This window comes from Myotis davidii, unplaced genomic scaffold, assembly GCF_000327345.1.
Source record: "Myotis davidii unplaced genomic scaffold, ASM32734v1 scaffold271, whole genome shotgun sequence".
NCBI lineage: Eukaryota > Metazoa > Chordata > Mammalia > Chiroptera > Vespertilionidae > Myotis > Myotis davidii.
The window spans coordinates 1,550,493-1,567,847 of NW_006284839.1; the positions used below are offsets into that span (position 1 = coordinate 1,550,493).

The 17,355-nt window shown below is 39.0% G+C and overlaps 1 protein-coding gene across 1 annotated transcript in view; it reads left to right on the forward strand.

Annotated features, from left to right (window-relative positions):
* The window catches only part of IDE (insulin degrading enzyme), a 63,611-nt gene that overhangs the window by 40,935 nt on the left and 5,321 nt on the right, over positions 1-17,355 (forward strand). Inside the window, exons 15-22 of the mRNA XM_015558007.1 lie at positions 3,057-3,201; positions 4,951-5,061; positions 5,166-5,286; positions 8,566-8,657; positions 10,045-10,156; positions 12,806-12,973; positions 14,223-14,495; positions 15,519-15,580. Coding sequence (XP_015413493.1) covers positions 3,057-3,201; positions 4,951-5,061; positions 5,166-5,286; positions 8,566-8,657; positions 10,045-10,156; positions 12,806-12,973; positions 14,223-14,495; positions 15,519-15,580 — 1,084 coding nt within the window. The remainder of the gene's footprint in view (positions 1-3,056; positions 3,202-4,950; positions 5,062-5,165; positions 5,287-8,565; positions 8,658-10,044; positions 10,157-12,805; positions 12,974-14,222; positions 14,496-15,518; positions 15,581-17,355) is intronic.

A 17,355-nucleotide genomic window follows, 5' to 3' on the forward strand; every position in this document is an offset into this window, starting at 1 on the left:
AGAGCTTCTGTGCTGGATCTCTAGGGCGGTGCTAATCTAGCATTTGCCTGAGGCTATCCGCAAATGGCTCTGCGCAGGGCTTGGGCGGGTCGGGTCCCCGGGGATCTACAGGGTAGGTGGAGGGAGCAGTTATGGCTGCTCTCAGTTCTGTCCCTAGGGGCTTTGCCTCACCGAGTCCCAGCAACCGCTGCAAACCTCGGAGAGAAAGCTGCCCTCGAGTTCCGACCGATGCCAGACAGTCCTGCTTCTCCCGTTTGAGCCTGGGTCCCCAGAGACTCGCCTGGAACTGGAGCTCAGAGCCTGAGACTCCCTCCCGATTGAAACAGACAACCACGCCCTCAGCCGCCAGCTCACTCTGCACGTACCTCCACACCTTTGTATTTTCTGCACTGCGCCTCCTCTGAGTCTCAGTATGCTGTTCTCTTTCCTTCTAGTTGAAGAATTTCCCCTCAGCCAGCCTTCCTGTGGTTCTGGGTGATGTCTGTTCCGTCTTTTAGTTGTATTTTTGAAGTGGTTGTGCGAGGCAGCAATCTCCAGTGTTTACCTATGCCGCCATCTTGGTTCCCTCATGTTCTCTTTTAAAAGTTAGTTTAGGACCCTCTCCAGTTGACCAACACAGCTGCTATGGACACAGCCTTGAGGACACTTGCTGGAGTGGCATTCTGAGCTTGGCCATAGGGCTTTGATCTCCTAGACTTGGCTTTTTCTAGCTTTTCACTTCCACCTAAGAAAGGTGCATAGGTGCCTATGGAGCTGAACCCTTTCATGGACTCTCTTATTTTGATGACTTGGCTTTTGTGAATTGTGCCTTAAGTTTCTGAGCTGCTGTTTGCCTGAAATTGGTCATGAATAACACTTTAAAAAATTCAGTGACACAGTATTTACTTAGATTTTCCAGATGGAGGATGTTTGTAGAACTGGAGTTTTACCTTTGATTTTAATTCTCTAAGTGACTAAGCATTGTGCCCCTGTTTTTGCTTCATTATCAGGTTTTGATAAAAGTGTTGGCTTTGCTATCAGTGCATTAGTGATGTTTAGTGTGCTGGAGAGAAAGTGAAACTTTCAGTTTGTTGCCAAATAAGCCAGGCGGGCACCTGCCTCAGGTCCTTTGCACTAGCTGTTTTCTCAACCTGAAAGTTCTCCACTTTACCCAGATATGCCCAGGGCTTGCTCCTTTGCTTGCTTCAGGTCTGGGCCAAGATGGCACCTTATAACCATCTTAGCAATCTTCTTATCCCACCTCTACCATCTGTCACTCCTGTTTAATTTTCCTCCATAGCACCATCAACACCTGATGTGTATCATGTTTAAATTTATTATTTGTCTCCTTCAACTGGACTATGAACTCTGAGGTCAGGGACTTTGCCTGATTTTTCCCTTCTTTCTTCCCAGTAGCTAGAGAAGAGCCTAGCATTAGAGAAAGCATGTAATAAATGTATTCAATGAAGGAATCTGTTACTTCTCTTAAAGGTAAGCAGTGTCATATAGTCAGATGCATAAGTCATTTGACTTAAATTTGAATCCTAACGCTGCTGCTTACCAGCCCAGATGACATGAAGAAAATTATGTTTCTTAATTGGGAAACGAAGTTTTAAAATAGGTGCTCTCACATGCTCTATCATTATTTCTTTTGTTGCTCTTACTTATTTATATATTTTTCTATTTTAGTTTTTTTCTTCTAGTTCTGGCTGCAGTTATATGGTAGAAATCATTAATTATTTTACTCTAGCTTTATTGGTTTGTGAGAAACTCAGAGATAAGTGAACATTTTCACAGATCTCAATTTTTCTCTTTTTTTAAAGATGTTTTTATTGATTTTAAAGGGAGAGAGGGAGAGAGAAAAACATTGATCTGTTGCCACCTGCATGCTCCCTACTAGGGATTGAGCCCCAAACCCTGGGCATATGCCCTGACTGGGAATTGAACTGTGACCTCTTGCTGCATGGGATGACACTCAATCCACGGAGCTACACCAGTCAGAGCATAGTGTTTCTCTTTGAAGTTTGTATAATTGTAGCACACAGACTTCTCAATCTTACAGTCCTGTCCACCAAGGTATGGCTTGCTTTTAGAAGGAGAAAGGAATATGCCAGTGCTGAATTGGATCTTTCAACCATACCCGCTATTAGCCTGAGCGTAGTTTTTGGCTGGTTCAGCTCCTTCTAACTTGTCAGTTCTGTCACACCATTTGGAGTAAGCAGTTCCTCTCCCTCTTCGCCTCCACCAGCACACATGGCATGTTTCATACTTCTTTTTTAGACTTTATGTTTTTCCTCATGAGAAGAAGACTCAAGAATTCAAACCCTGTCTTCAGGAAAGTATATGAATTGGTATTCAGTTTCTTGATCCATCTCGAAAGGCCACATGTTACATTGGGAAGTAATAAATCAGCTATTTTACTGTCAACATTTTCTTCCAGCCCATTTGCTTATGTGGACCCCTTGCACTGTAACATGGCCTATTTGTACCTTGAGCTCCTCAAAGACTCACTCAACGAGTATGCATATGCAGCAGAGCTAGCAGGCTTGAGCTATGACCTCCAAAATACCATCTATGGGATGTATGTAAGTACCCACGTCTTAGAGCCTTCCACTCATCAACATTTTTTTTTGCATTGATTTGATGGAAGCATTTTTGATTGAGGGTATGAGTTTAATTTCTTTTTTTAATCTTTATGGCTAATCATATTTTCTCATTTAATTTTTAAGTTAGCTCTTATTTTAAGTATTCAGCAATTTACCATTCATATTATGCCAATTTTCCTTGATTTCTTTTTTTTCTTTTAACATCTTTCATCAGATTGTCATATTTTTCTCCTCAAACAAAATTGGACCCTGATTTAGGTTTAGATCTTACCCATTCTATATCTGAAGTCTTGGTCTTTGACAACAGAGAATGACATCTTGCTGCCATTGTAAAACATAAGGTTGGCCTGTACTATTTCCCTAGCCATTCAGATTATGAGGCTGCATATCCATACTCTTCGGTCATGTTTCTTCATTACCATGTCACTGCTTGAGGTATCAAAGCATTTCTTTTGTTTTTCTTTTTGTTAGTCGCTACATTTATGCTGATCCTCTCCATTGCAACATGACATACCTGTTTATCAGGTTATTGAAGGATGATTTAAAAGAGTATACATATGCAGCACGCCTCTCAGGTTTGAGCTATGGCATTGCATCAGGAATGAATGCAATACTTGTAAGTAAAATGAAAACCAAAGAAAAGGCACCACAGCATTTAAGCATTGTGTTGAGCGTGAGAAAACTATTAACTTCTGCATTTTTAAACAAGAAGATTGATGGTTTTTTTCTTGCACCCTTTTAATGATTGAAGAACTCAGATTAGTATTAGCTACACTAATGAATGATTTAGTACATCTTGTGAACATGTATATGTGCTACATTCCCTTGCACGTTCCTCTGCTTCAAATTCTTAACATATTAACTCTGAAAGCATGTTGTTCTTTTCACGTGTTTGAATTTCTTAACATCTGTAAGTGCAAGATGTCCATAGCTATTGTTGTGGTGCTTGGATTTTATTTATATATAAGCATCCTTTATTTCTGCTGACAATAGTAAAAATCCCTGTGTTTAGATACTTGTAGCATTTTCATTTCACTTTTTTTGTAGCATGCTTCATTAACTATTTTTAAGTGTGTTTCAAAACAATCATTGTTAAATGCACTCTAAGAAATAACTAGAGCCTTTCTTGACACTGTGATATATTTCCAAACTTATATCTCATTTCCAAATTAACATCCCTTTATGGCACACATTCATCTTCACTGTTCTTGAAAATATATGTTTTAGTAACAACTAAAATGAGAGCATGTGCTGTGTACTTCTCTTTATAAATTCTTATACAAAAGATTTTAGGGTTTTAAATTTTTATTTATTTTGCAGCAACTTTTTTTCTTCACACAAGTAAATTTTCTGGTAGCTTTTGTTTAATGTATAAGAATGTATACAATGTAACCATTCTCAGAGTCCAGGGAAATTTGAAGTTCTATTTGGAGTTTGAAACTCCAAATCCATTTTTTACTTTTCACTATTGAGTTTTGGTAGCACATTACCATTCATATAAAAATTTGTTGTTTGTGACAAATGGGCTTTCAGCTAATTGTCAGTGTAGTTCCCACAGCATGTGATGTGCTTTCCATGGCCACAAACCTTCACTTCTGCTGAGGTTCTTGCCTATCACTTTTCATAAGGTAGATAACCTCTATTGCAGTAGGTGCCACCTTGTGCAAATATAATAATAGGAAATATGATAATATGCATCCCTCACTTTTCAAAATGTTATGCTTAAATTGTCCCAAGGCAAAAATCCAGTGTATCCTCACTACACATCTGTTTTGCCATTAGCTTTCGACAGATCAGCAGAACTCATCCAGCAAGCATGTGGTGAGACATATGAGAAAAGTGCCAAAATGCCACATAATAAAAAATTGGGAACTGCCTGATTTCTCCAAATAGGTTTTTAAAAATATTTAAATATAAACAAGATGGGGACAGATCCAATAGTTTGTAGATAATACTCCCCTATGATTTTTCTTACCACACCTATAAAAACCTTAAGCCAACCATTCCTTAGAAATTTTTTGAAGATTAAACTTAAAATACATTCTATAATTAATTTAGACTTTATGAGAACTTGAATTTTGATAATATGGTGTGTGCTGCCACAGTTGGGCATCAGATGAGTTTTCCTACTGTTGGTTTTGTCTAAGAAAAGCAAAATCATGCTTTTAGTGATTAGTAAATACCAATAATTAATGTTATCTTCCTAAGTGTTAAACTATATTTATGGGAAGTTAAATTAATTGAGTTTTTTGTTTCACTTTTATTTTAAAGCACTTGGTTTGGGGATTTCCTGAATGTTTACAAATCAAGCTTAAGATATTTTATCATATTTTTAGACTTTTAAAACCTTGAACTCTTTCTCTAGCTCTCGGTGAAAGGTTACAATGACAAGCAGCCAATTTTGCTAAAGAAGATTATTGAGAAAATGGCTACCTTTGAGATTGATGAAAAAAGATTTGAAATTATCAAAGAGGCAGTAAGTTTTCTGAACTTATTTTTATAATTTGTTGGGTTTTTTTGTCCATGAAATGATTTTTAAAGTACTTATAAAATTAATGAACCCATGTATTCCTTCACTAGTATATGCGATCTCTTAACAATTTCCGAGCTGAACAGCCTCACCAGCACGCCATGTACTACCTCCGCCTCCTGATGACCGAGGTGGCCTGGACAAAAGATGAATTAAAAGAAGCCCTGGATGGTGAGACTCTGTTTCTACTTATAGCATAATACTTTCTTCATTTTTTCCTAAAATAATTTTATTGTATGCTGACATCTAGTGTTTATGCTTTCTAATAACTTAGAGTGCTCTTAAACCCAGATTTGCATACTTTTTTATGAAAACAGTGGTGACCGTTGAAGTGGCTTTGGTATTCAGGCAGTTGACCCACATTTGCTATTTTCAACCTGGACCAACAGCAGTTAATTAGAACTGTTCATAGATTTCTGCAGATGACAAGATGACCAAAGCACTTACCCTATTAATGCTGTTTTCAGAAAAGGAGAAAACGGCTACTAGGTTTGAAAGTCTTACCCTGTAGGGAGTACTCAGGCATCTGTCCATCAGTTTAGTTCAGTTAAAAACTAGGAACTGTAGAAAGACTGAAGGGTCGTCTCTTGTTGTTTTCTAAAATTTTAATTCTAGTTTTCATAGGTTTGCTTGAAAGTTGTAAATTCTTTGAGGGTAGTAATTATGCCTGCCTTTTATCCTCTTTATTTAGTATCTCATCTTATGTTATATGCTCTATGTGTGTCTAATGAATGCTTAATGAATGAAATGAAATTACTTTTAGGGGTCCTTCATTGAAAAGAATGAAGACTGACATCAACCTTTATTATTTTTATCTTTTTCATTTCTTGGTGTTACTTTACCAATTAATCTTTCTTCCTACATGCTCAGCCATAAGGAAAAAGAATGTTATTGAATTTTTAATGATCTTTTATATTAAGTCCTTCTTATGTAACACTATGCTTTAAATGTCTTCAGTGACAAATTAAGAGCACAGAGTATTGAAAAATCATTATTTTATTGGTTGTCTCAGGCATTGGGTAGGAGTATATAGATTATAAAATTCATTAACTAGAACAAAAATATATTTTATTGATTTTTTTAAATATATATTTTATTGATTTCCAAGAGGAAAGGAGAGGGAGAAAGAGACAGAAACATCAATGATGAGAGAGTATCATTGATCAGCTATCTCCTGCACGCCCCACAATGTGATCGAGCCCACAACCCAGGCATGTGCCCTGACCTGGTTCATAAGTCAACACCACACTGGCTGGGTAGATACATTATTTTTATATTTATATATTTGTTATTGTTGAAGCAGGTACATTTTTAATTTGGATAGTTAATATGCCTCCCCCCCGCCAAATAGTTACATCCAGTTAATAGCAAGAATTTTGCATTTTTAAAAAACAACAACCAGCCCTAGCTGGTTTGGCTTAGTAGATAGAGCCCAGCCTGCAAACTGAAGGGTCCCAGGTTCGATTCTGGTTGGGGGCACATACTTAGGTTGTGGGCTCAATCCCCAGTGGGGAGTGTGCAGGAGTCAGCTGATAGGTGATTCTCTCTCATCATTGATGTTTCTGTCTCCCTCTCCCTTCCTCTCTGAAATCAATAAAAATATAATAAAAAATAAAACAATGAGATCCTTTAAAACAACAATAACCACATAATTGATTTTAAATACATTTTTCAAGAAACTGAACCTGTATTCAGAATAATCAAAAAGCAGAAGTTTTTTAGTTTCTGGGTCAGATGTTATGTGAATCTTAAGCAGAATAAGCTCTTACGTACTAGTATCTCATAAGCATGTGAAACCTTCCTAAATTATATTTTATAAAGAGAAAGTCAGCACTTTTTTAGTTGAAATTCTTAATGAGTAACCATTCTGTTCTGTTTTATATATATATATATATGTATACATACACACACACACACATATACACACACACACACACAATAATCCAGTAATGCCAATGTGGCTTAGTCTGGAGACAGTTCATGTGAGAGGCTGACTCCCTCTGACTCTTAAGTCAGTCAGCTATTCAGGTGATGGCATAGCAAGAACCTGAGTTCATTGTGGTCCAACAGTATCTACCGACTGCCTGCGATGCACCAGGTCCTGGACTCCAGTAGATTAAAAATAAAAAGATCATTTATATGGGGTTTCTTTGATCCGGGAGCTCCAGTCTAGTGGCAAAGCATCAATGTAAACAGATCATTTCAGTAGAGGCAAAGGGGTAGGCCTGCAAAGAGTGCTAAGGGGGTGAAGGGTCCTTCGGCAGTGCAATGGAGAAGGACAAGTGTGCACTTTGAAGTTAGACCAAGGATCAGATGCCAGCTCTGCAACTTAATAACTTGATGATTTTGGTCAGGAAACGTATATTTTCTAAACTTCAGTTTTCTCATCTTTAAAATGGGGATAATAGCACACACTTTACAGTTTATAACATCTATAAGATGCCAGCCAATAGTAAGCACTTGTTAATTCCTTTTCCATGTCTCTCTTTAAATTTCAGTCACTAATTTTAGCATCCACTGTAGCAATTACTAATATGGTCCTGATGGAAAAGGAAGAACTCTTACTTATTGAAGAACTAAGTCAGTACATGTAGAAGGAAAGTGGAGAGTAGAAAACTCACTATTAGAATGCCAAAATAATAATTGCTGCAGGCAATATACACCAATGGATGCTAAAATTAGTAGGTAAAAGTTTAGGAAAAACAGGATGTTTGTATAGTTTCAAAGTATTTCCCCCAAATAAATTATTTATTAATTACAATGAGAAAAGTAAGTGTTGATGAGCTTTTCCTAATTGCTTGTAGAGCCTACATGAGTTACTCAGTTATAACCAAAAGAATAAAATAGTGCACTCACAGCAATGACATCTGGCAGACACCACCCCAACCAAATGATCAGTGTTAACTTCACCAATACTACAGCGTACAACACTATGAACCCCTGGTGTGGTGCTCTGAGAAAGGCATGGTACCTCTGTGGTATTCTTCCTAGTAAGACATAAGCTCAATTTAATCATGAGAAGACACTAGCCAAACCCAGATAAAGGTCATTCTATAAAATAACTGAACAATGCTCTTCATAAGTATTAAGATCATTAAAGACAAGGAAAGACCAAGGAACTATCACAGGTGGGAGGAAATAAGGACACATGACAACTAAATGCGAGGTGGAGTTGCAGGTTACATCCTAGAACAGAAGAGAGATTAGTGGAAAAATGGAAATCCAAATAAAGTCTGTATTTTAGTTAATAGTATTGTGCTAGTGTTAGTTTCATAGTTTTGACATTGCACCGTGGTTATGAAAACTGTTAACATTAGGAAAAACTGGGTGAAGGGCATACAGGAACTCTCTCTACTATTTTTGAATTCTGAACTCTTGTGTAAGTCTCAAGTTGACTTTTTTTAAAAAAACACCTCATAAGTAGAGTCTGTATTTCTTACACCTTCACAGATGTCACCCTTCCTCGCCTTAAGGCCTTTATACCTCAGCTCCTGTCACGGCTGCACATTGAAGCCCTTCTCCATGGAAACATAACAAAGCAGGTGGGTGGTTAAAGTTTTAGCAATCTTTCATGAATCAGTGCAAGAGATTCTTTACCCTCGTCTGTCTAAAGCTGTTAACCACCACAGTGTGATTATAATAGCACATCAGTGTTCACTCAACCCTCTCTGCTCTATGGAGGCATAGGGGAGCAGAATGATGGAAGATTACTGTTAACTGTGGACCTACTGTCATGGCTGTGCTCTGCTGTTGCCTGCCTTGCGCAATTACAGAAGGAAGTGGGGAAAATTATCCTCATTCTGTGTAGGACAGCAGGAGTGGGGAACATCTGGCCTGTGGGCCACATAAGGCTCTCAAAATCATTTGATCTGGCCCTGCCAAGGCATAGGGATGAGTTAATTAAATGTTTGACCAAATGTAGCAGGCTAACTTTTAAGTTGATAATTTTCTATGGTCCATGAAGGATGTTAGAAATATCCAAATAACCCTTAGCAGAAAAAGGTTCCCCACCCCTGGTGTAGTGACTAGGTGCACATGGTGTGGAATCAAACAGCCTGGATTCGAATCCTAACTGTGTCACATATTAGATAATGCAATCTTCTGAAAAGATCTTAACCTGTCTGTGCTCAGTTTTCCTATTTGTAAAATTATAGTTTTAGGATTAAATTAAATAGTTAAAGGCCAAGTTTAGCACTCCAGAATTCCTATGGCAGTCTGTCTCAAGAGCCCACCCTCTCTACCACTCTGCTATATACTGTCTCCAAAACAGTACGCCCAGTGGCAGAGGCAGGGTTCTTAGCAAGGTCGGTTTTATTAAAAAATAAAACCTTGCCCTAACCAGTTTGGCTCAGTGAATAGAGCATCGGCCTGCGGACTCAAGGGTCCCAGGTTCGATTCCAGTCAAGGGCATGTGCCTTGGTTGTGGGCACAGCCCCATTGGGGAGTGTGCAGGAGGCAGCTGATCGATGTTTCTCTCTCATGGATGTTTCTAACTCTCTATCCCTCTCCCTTCCTCTCTGTAAAAAATCAATAAAATATATTTAAAAAAAACAAAAAAACAACCTTATGCCCAGCTCTTTTGCTTTGCGGTAACCATAGCTGTCATTCACTTGGGGTGACTAGCTTTCCATTACCAGTACCTCTCCAGCTTTAGCAATGCCTTTCCCAGCATCAAGATGGTCTGGATCTCTGTTTCTCTTCACTACTACCATAGTGACTATTGCAAATTGACAAATTCAATTTTCACCCATTTGAGTAGGATCAAATGTATTTAAGATTTAAAAACCCATTTTTTATGGTAAAGTAAGCTGGTTTATTTCACAGGCATATTTTCATATTGCATGGGCTATCATGCAATATACTATATTTATTTTCACAGACAAGATATATTTGTGTTCTTGTAATTACTGTGACCTGTCTTTTCCACAGGCTGCATTAGGAATTATGCAGATGGTTGAGGACACTCTTATTGAACATGCTCATACAAAACCTCTCCTTCCAAGTCAACTGGTTCGGTACAGAGAAGTTCAGCTCCCTGACAGTAAGTTGAAATGTTATAACTTTGGTAATAGATAACTTTGACATAATATTGTGGGTAATTACAGGTAGACCAAATTCATTTGGATGATAATGTGTTGTTTTATGGTAAAGAACTACAGGATCCTCTACTATTTATAGAGGTATGATTAATGATAGGTAATTCTGTCACAAAATTCTCAGTAAGTGGACCAAAGAGATGATATTGGAGGTAGGCCATTATTTTGAAGAGAATGATACTGGAATTGATGGGTAATTGAGTGTAGAGGAGTTAGGAAGTAAACATATCACAAAGCTAAAGAAATATTGATCATGAATCATGAAATAAAATTTATAAAAACTAGACTTATAATATCTAATGGGAAGTCCATAGGGGTCTTTGGCAGAAATAGTTTTAGGAAAGCTATAGATCCAGATAACAACATGTATTATTTCATGGATATTTTATGAGGAATTTTAACATAACGGATAATAATTAATATATCAGAGTTCCAATGTCAAATTACTTTTGCATTAATAATGGTTTCTGTTGGTATAAAAACTCATTAAGCATTATTTGCAATATTGTTCAAAATTGTTTAGTGGGGCATTATTAGACCAGGAATGAAAAGCATTGGTTTTTTTTAGCCAGACTCGATTATTGGCCGTTCCCCAGGCATGTATGGTCTATGTCTTTTTCCCCAGCTATTTTATACTCCTGAAATGTTGCTCTCTCCCTCACCCACCCCTCTTTTCCTCATAGACCTATGTCTACACCCTATTCATCCTTCCAAACACATGTGATAAGCCCCCTAGCCCACCACACTTTTTGTAAAGCTCCCAGCTGGAGTGATCACTTCCTCGACTTCCCAGCACAGGCTTCCCGAACCTTTCCTTATTGAAGCTGCTCAACCTCGTCTTGCGTTGGGATTGAAGTGCATCTCCGTGTCCTTCGTTAGCTTATAGGGTCTGTGCCTGCCTCATTTGAGCAGTTGTGAGAGCAGCTTGAACATAGTGTCGCCTCAGGATGTCATAGTTGAATGTGCAAGGATACCTTGAGCACAGCTCTGCAGTTCTGCATGACCAGTCCTCACTGACCTGGTGATGGTTCATCTCAGACTAATGCTACCTTGTTCCTCAGTCACTGCAAAGTGATGCAGGCCTAGAAACAAAATTCAAAGGGAAATCTACCTTTCACACCTCTTTGTATTTCACCTCCTGCCTTCTCTAGCTTCTCCTAGGACCTATCTCTTTTGTCTCTCAAATGCCCTCACAGATTTCCCCATTCTCACAAATTACTCAATTCAAATCCCCTTCTCAAAATGCTAGGTGTTAGGAAACATTCTAATTTAGCCAGCTGATCAGTAATGAATATCTTAAGTAGTCCTTCACTAACTCTCCATGGGACAATGCTAACAGTTTAAAAAGAAAAAATTCAGGCATTGTGAAGGAGACATTGGGGGATGAGTATGAAAAGGCTGGCAGTGTGTGTGGGAAGGTGGATTACAGCCTGTGTTCTCCTTCCTCTTCTGATAGGAGGAAACTTAGTGCTGCCGGGATAAGTTTGACTGTTAGGCCGAGTTGGACCTGGTCAGAAAAGGGAAATAGGTGCAATGCAAGTCCAGGCTGCTCTGCTGCCCTTTACTGCTGATGCCTAATTTAGCCTCTAGAAGAGCGAGCAAGCCTGTCATTACTACTGTGTCTGAGAAATCTTACGTTTGTGAGTCATACAGTACTACATACTAAGCACTGTATATTTGCTTCTTCACATTTATTGTTCTTGAAATAAAGTTATCAGATCATAAAGCATAATTGTCTATTCATAATTTTGATGAAATGTTTGATCAGTGTACCTGAGTTTTAGTCCCAGCTAAAGGACTTGGACATGTTGCCCCCTTCTCAGGGTCTCAGTTTTCTCCTCTTTAAAGTGAGATGTTAGGCATTGTACACATTGGTGTAAATCTGGAAAAAGACCGTTAGTGTGGGTGTGAGTAAGCAGTATTGGGAATAGAAAGTTAAATAGAAACTCAAGGTAATAAAGGCACAACTAGTAATTAACATTTTTTGTATGGTTATGAAAACAGGTGTTATTTCTATTGAGGTTTTCACATGTATTAGCTAGTTATAATTTAGTACATACACTACATTGTTCATTTTATTAACTATGGATCTTATTTAGCATTAATACTTAGTCATAAAATATTTAGTCTTTCATAAGTTCTTTGCTTTTTAAATTCAGTGCATGTTTAATGGGGGCCCACCACATACAAATCACTGTAATAGGATTCCCAGAGGTAATTGGAATTTCACATTCTTTTCTTTTTTTTAAATATATTTTATTGATTTTTTACAGAGAGGAAGGGAGAGAGATAGAGAGTCAGAAACATCGATGAGAGAGAAACATCGATCAGCTGCCTCCTGCACATCTCCCACTGCGGATGTGCCCGCAACCCAGGTACATGCCCTTGACCGGAATCGAACCTGGAACCTTTCAGTCCGCAGGCCGATGCTCTATTCACTGAGCCAAACCGGTTTCGGCTGAATTTCACATTCTAATAAATTAATTGCAATTTGGAATTGCCAAAAAACATCCATCAAATTGAACAACTTTTCAAACAAAACACTAACCTTCCTGAGCCCTAAAAAAGTGTTTGAATGTGTTATTCTCTTCTAGAAGGGTGGTTTGTTTACCAGCAGAGGAATGAAGTTCACAATAACTGTGGCATCGAGATCTACTACCAGACAGACATGCAGAGCACCTCGGAGAACATGTTCCTGGAGCTCTTCTGTCAGATCATCTCTGAGCCCTGCTTCAACACCCTGCGCACCAAGGAGCAGCTGGGTGAGAGGCTTGGGGCGGCGGGTGTCCTAGACCTTGAGGAGCAACCGTTGTCCTCAGAAAAAATTCTGTGTTGCATCAGGCGCGCTCTATTCAGAAAGACTTGTGAAACCTGTTTATGGGGGATCTACTTCTAAAAGATAAACAATTAATACCTTATAGACACAAATGCAGTTCTTAAGGAGATGACACTATGTTTACATGACATACATGTCAATAAAGAGGATGTGTGTGGAGGAGAGAGGATGCTAAGGGCAGGCTGTTACGGGTGGCAAAGTGGGAAGCAGGCCATCCAGGGAAGCTTAGGCTCACTAACTGGGTTCTCTGAGGGTGCAGGTTTTTTCTCTTACTCGTGTTGGGACACATAGAAGTTACTCAGTAAGTGTTGAGGAAATGTTTCAGGAAGAGATTTAAGTACTATTTAAATTCTTGGAGATCTTAGCAGGTTTGATTAAGGAGGGGAAAAAAGAAGCTCCAGTAATACTGGGAAGAACCAGTGAAGAAGGATTTGGGCGAGTCTCTCCAAGTACCAATCTGTTTTTCAACAGCCATCATGGGCAGATGCTAGACCATGGCCATAGCTGTTATGGCTGGACCTTCCCTTCAGGGAGCTCACAATCTAATCAGGAAGGCAGACCTGTAAAGGGATAATAAGAATTATAGTACAGTGTGGTTTAAACTCTGAAGGTTGTAGTGAAGAGCGTTTCAGAAGTGTGGTCCAGGGCCGTGCAGCTGAAGGAGGCACGCCACAGGTTTAGTTTAGAAAAGATGTTAAGGGGAGGTAGTAGTGCATGAGCTCAGTCTCTAGAGATTTCCAGTCTGCATGGAGTTGGTCTAGGAGTGGGTTACCTAACAAAATTCAGTGGTAGAAGCGAGTTCACATCAGAAACTTGGATGTGGAAGGAAACAGTGGCAGGACAATGGACAGGGATGGAAATAACTTTAACCTAGATTGAAGGGGATTAACTAGCAGATAACTAGGAGTTGTGGGATGTTGAGCTGAATGATAAATAGGGTTCTTTTTGTTTTATTTTTGTATTAAGAAGAAAGAGTTATCACTAACTTTTTGACTATTCTTTAGAGAGCTCTTCTGCTTTGTCCTGAAGATACTTTAATTATTCATTTTTCTTCAGAGGTTAATAACATAAAACCCTAATGTGGATTTTATTTGCTCTAACAGCATAATTTTTGAAAGATTAAAAGTCTGAGTCTCAAATGCCAAGGTCCTGACTGGCTGGTGTTTATGTTTCAGGCTATATCGTCTTCAGTGGTCCACGTCGAGCCAACGGCATACAGGGCTTACGATTCATCATCCAGTCGGAAAAGCCTCCTCACTACCTAGAAAGCAGAGTGGAGGCTTTCTTAGTCACCATGGAAAAGTCCATAGAGGACATGACAGATGAGGCCTTCCAAAAACACATTCAGGCGTTAGCAATTCGCCGACTAGACAAACCAAAGAAACTGTCTGCAGAGTGTGCTAAATACTGGGGGGAAATCATCTCCCAGCAATACAATTTTGACAGAGGTAAGGCAAAATGAGGGCCCCAACATTCATGGCATGTACACGTAACTTTTAAGGACATTGAGGCCATTCATTTTGTAGGTGATGGTCTAGTACTGATTTGGGAGGGGAATGGGAGTACAGCACTTCTTAAAAAACCATTATTTAGTATAACTTTCCTATTAGAAACTTGATCTTTTTTTCTTCTCAGAAGCTAGAGCTGGATCTACCTGTATCTCATACTAACACACTAATAATAAATCTTACTTCACTTTTTGTGCTCAATCACTGTGCCCCGAGGCTCTGAGCATGGATATGTAGGCAATATTCCATAACACTGAAAAAAAGAAAAAGAAAAATTTGCAGATTCAACTCTCTTGAGGCAGTGCTGCCCTGGAGGCACTGGGGTTCAAACATTTGCCTTTAGGGATCTCCAAAACTGTCTCAGTGCTTTTAGATTTGGGAAAGCTATGCTCCCCAGAGCCTCCTGCTTACCAGCTCCCTTCTACCTCTCTTCTAGAGCGGAGAGAACAGTGGGTGCGCTAAGCTACAATGGAAGTCAGGAGAGTTGGGTTGTGTTCTCATTCTGATACCGATAAGCTGAAGGTCTTGGCCAGCTTACCTTTTTGGGCCTCTGTTTCCTTACCTGTAAAATTTCAAGCTGTTGTATTCACTGTTCATATAGTACTGACCTTTTACTGAGCATTTGCCATGTGCCCTAGCTATGTGTTACTGTTATTTATCATTTTTCTTGTTCTCACTACAGCCCCATTAAGTAGTTATTAGTCCCAATTTCAGGATGAGGAAACAGAGGCCCAGAAAAGTGGAAATGACTAGCCCAAGACCCAACAGCTCAAATGTAGAAAGCCAGGATATCCTCTTAACTTTTTACTTGAAATTTATTCCTTACCATTTGTAGGAGCAGCTGATCACTTAAAAATATGGATACTTAGGACTGTTGAAATGAAGTATATTGTCATTTCATATAGTATTCGGGGCTACTTAACATGGGATTATTAGTAAATTATTGTATGATTACTTTTTCAGACAATACAGAAGTTGCATATTTAAAGACACTTACCAAGGAAGATATCATCAAATTCTACAAGGTAAATTGAGTTTCTGTATTTAGATTTTGACTGATAAGGAAATATTGTATGTGCTGTGTTCTTGCTTGTTGCTGCTTTTAACCCATTTCGGCAGGATGTATGAATGCATTTTTATCGGTGGGGGTAATTTGGACATATTACTGTTAGAAAAAAGAACCCAGGGACCAGGGACTGTGTGGCGCATCCTGGCTTCTGGATCCATTCTCTTTACACCCTTTTGTTTCTTCTCTCTCTCCCCACCCAAGCCCACAAAGAACATTGATGAGCTTGTTGGGTGGGAAGCAAGAGCAAAGAAAACAAGTAGAACTTGAGAATTAGAGTTCTCCACTCTCTGACAACTATAAGTTGTCTTCACCCTTTTAAGTGCCACTGTGGCTGCTGCTTTAGATAAATGATCACTCACTCTACCTTTGAACAGTGTATTGGGATCTTACAAGTTTTGAATGCCTGTACTTATAGAGATAGTTTATCAAAGAAAAGAGAATCACCACCATTAAAGTTTTCCCAGTACAGTTTTAAGAGGTTTGCACCATCTAAATTTTCCCCACCTGTAACAAAATTCTTATAAGGGTAGCAGACATTTTGTTAAGTAGTTATATAATGTCTAATAAACATACTAAATGCAGAAATTAAAACTTTTACTGCAGTGGAGTTGCACTTCAAGTGTTACATATGTACTTTTTGTAATATATTGTGGCCTCTCTGTAAAATGCTTTTATGCCTGTTTTGCAGGATAAAGAGCAAAATTATACTCTGTAATTACCATGGTGCCTTACAATTATACCCTAGGTAGTGCTCTAGCCATTTCTCCTGGCTCATATCTGATTTGTTAGGTGCCGGTTGTTTGGTCAGGAACTTAGTCCTGCCCTGTGCTAACATCTCTTTTGGGGGGGAAATCGTCTACTTTACAATGTCATTTTCAGGGATACATAGTAACTGACCATACAGGAGTCAGTACATGCAGTTCTCATTCGAATGGTTTTGTGAAATTACTTGTACAGTGAAGGCTAATCATGTTTTTCTCCTATAGTAGGGTTCCCAGTACCCGTTCAGTTCACCAGTGTTGGTGCTGTGGGGGGATGGGGAAAAGGCAGTGCCTGACCTGGAGGTGCCCAGAGGAACATGCCCTTGACCTTTCCTAGAGGAAACGGTGACCTTGCAACTGTCTACGCATCACTTACACTTACCGCCCCCAAATCCCCTGCAAAACTACAAGCCAATAACACCTTAGCAGTACAAAAAGGGAGACAATACAATTTCAGTTTCAAAATTTGAGGTTAAAAGCCAGTATTTTGAATGCACTTTTTTAGCAGTGAGATTTGAGCTTTTTGGTTGTGGAAATGGCTGGGCAAATTATTTTCTTTACTTCACAGTTCCCTTCGCATTGTGTAAAGGAAGATAAGAGTCTCATCTAAACTACTCTTGGTCTTTGGCAGTAATAGTCTTAAAATATAAATATATTTGAATAAGGGAACAGGCTATGCATGTGTGGGAGCAAGGGGTGTATAGGAAATCTCTGTACCTTCCACTCAGTTTTGCTGTAAACTTGAAACTACTTTTTTTTTTTAAATATATTTTATTGATTTTTTACAGAGAGGAAGGGAGAGAGATAGAGACTCAGAAACATCTATGAGAGAGAGACATCGATCAGCTGCCTCTTGCACATCTCCCACTGGGGATGCGCCCGCAACCCAGGTACATGCCCTTGACCGGAATCGAACCTGGGACCTTTCAGTCCGTAGGCCGACGCTCTATCCACTGAGCCAAACCGGTGT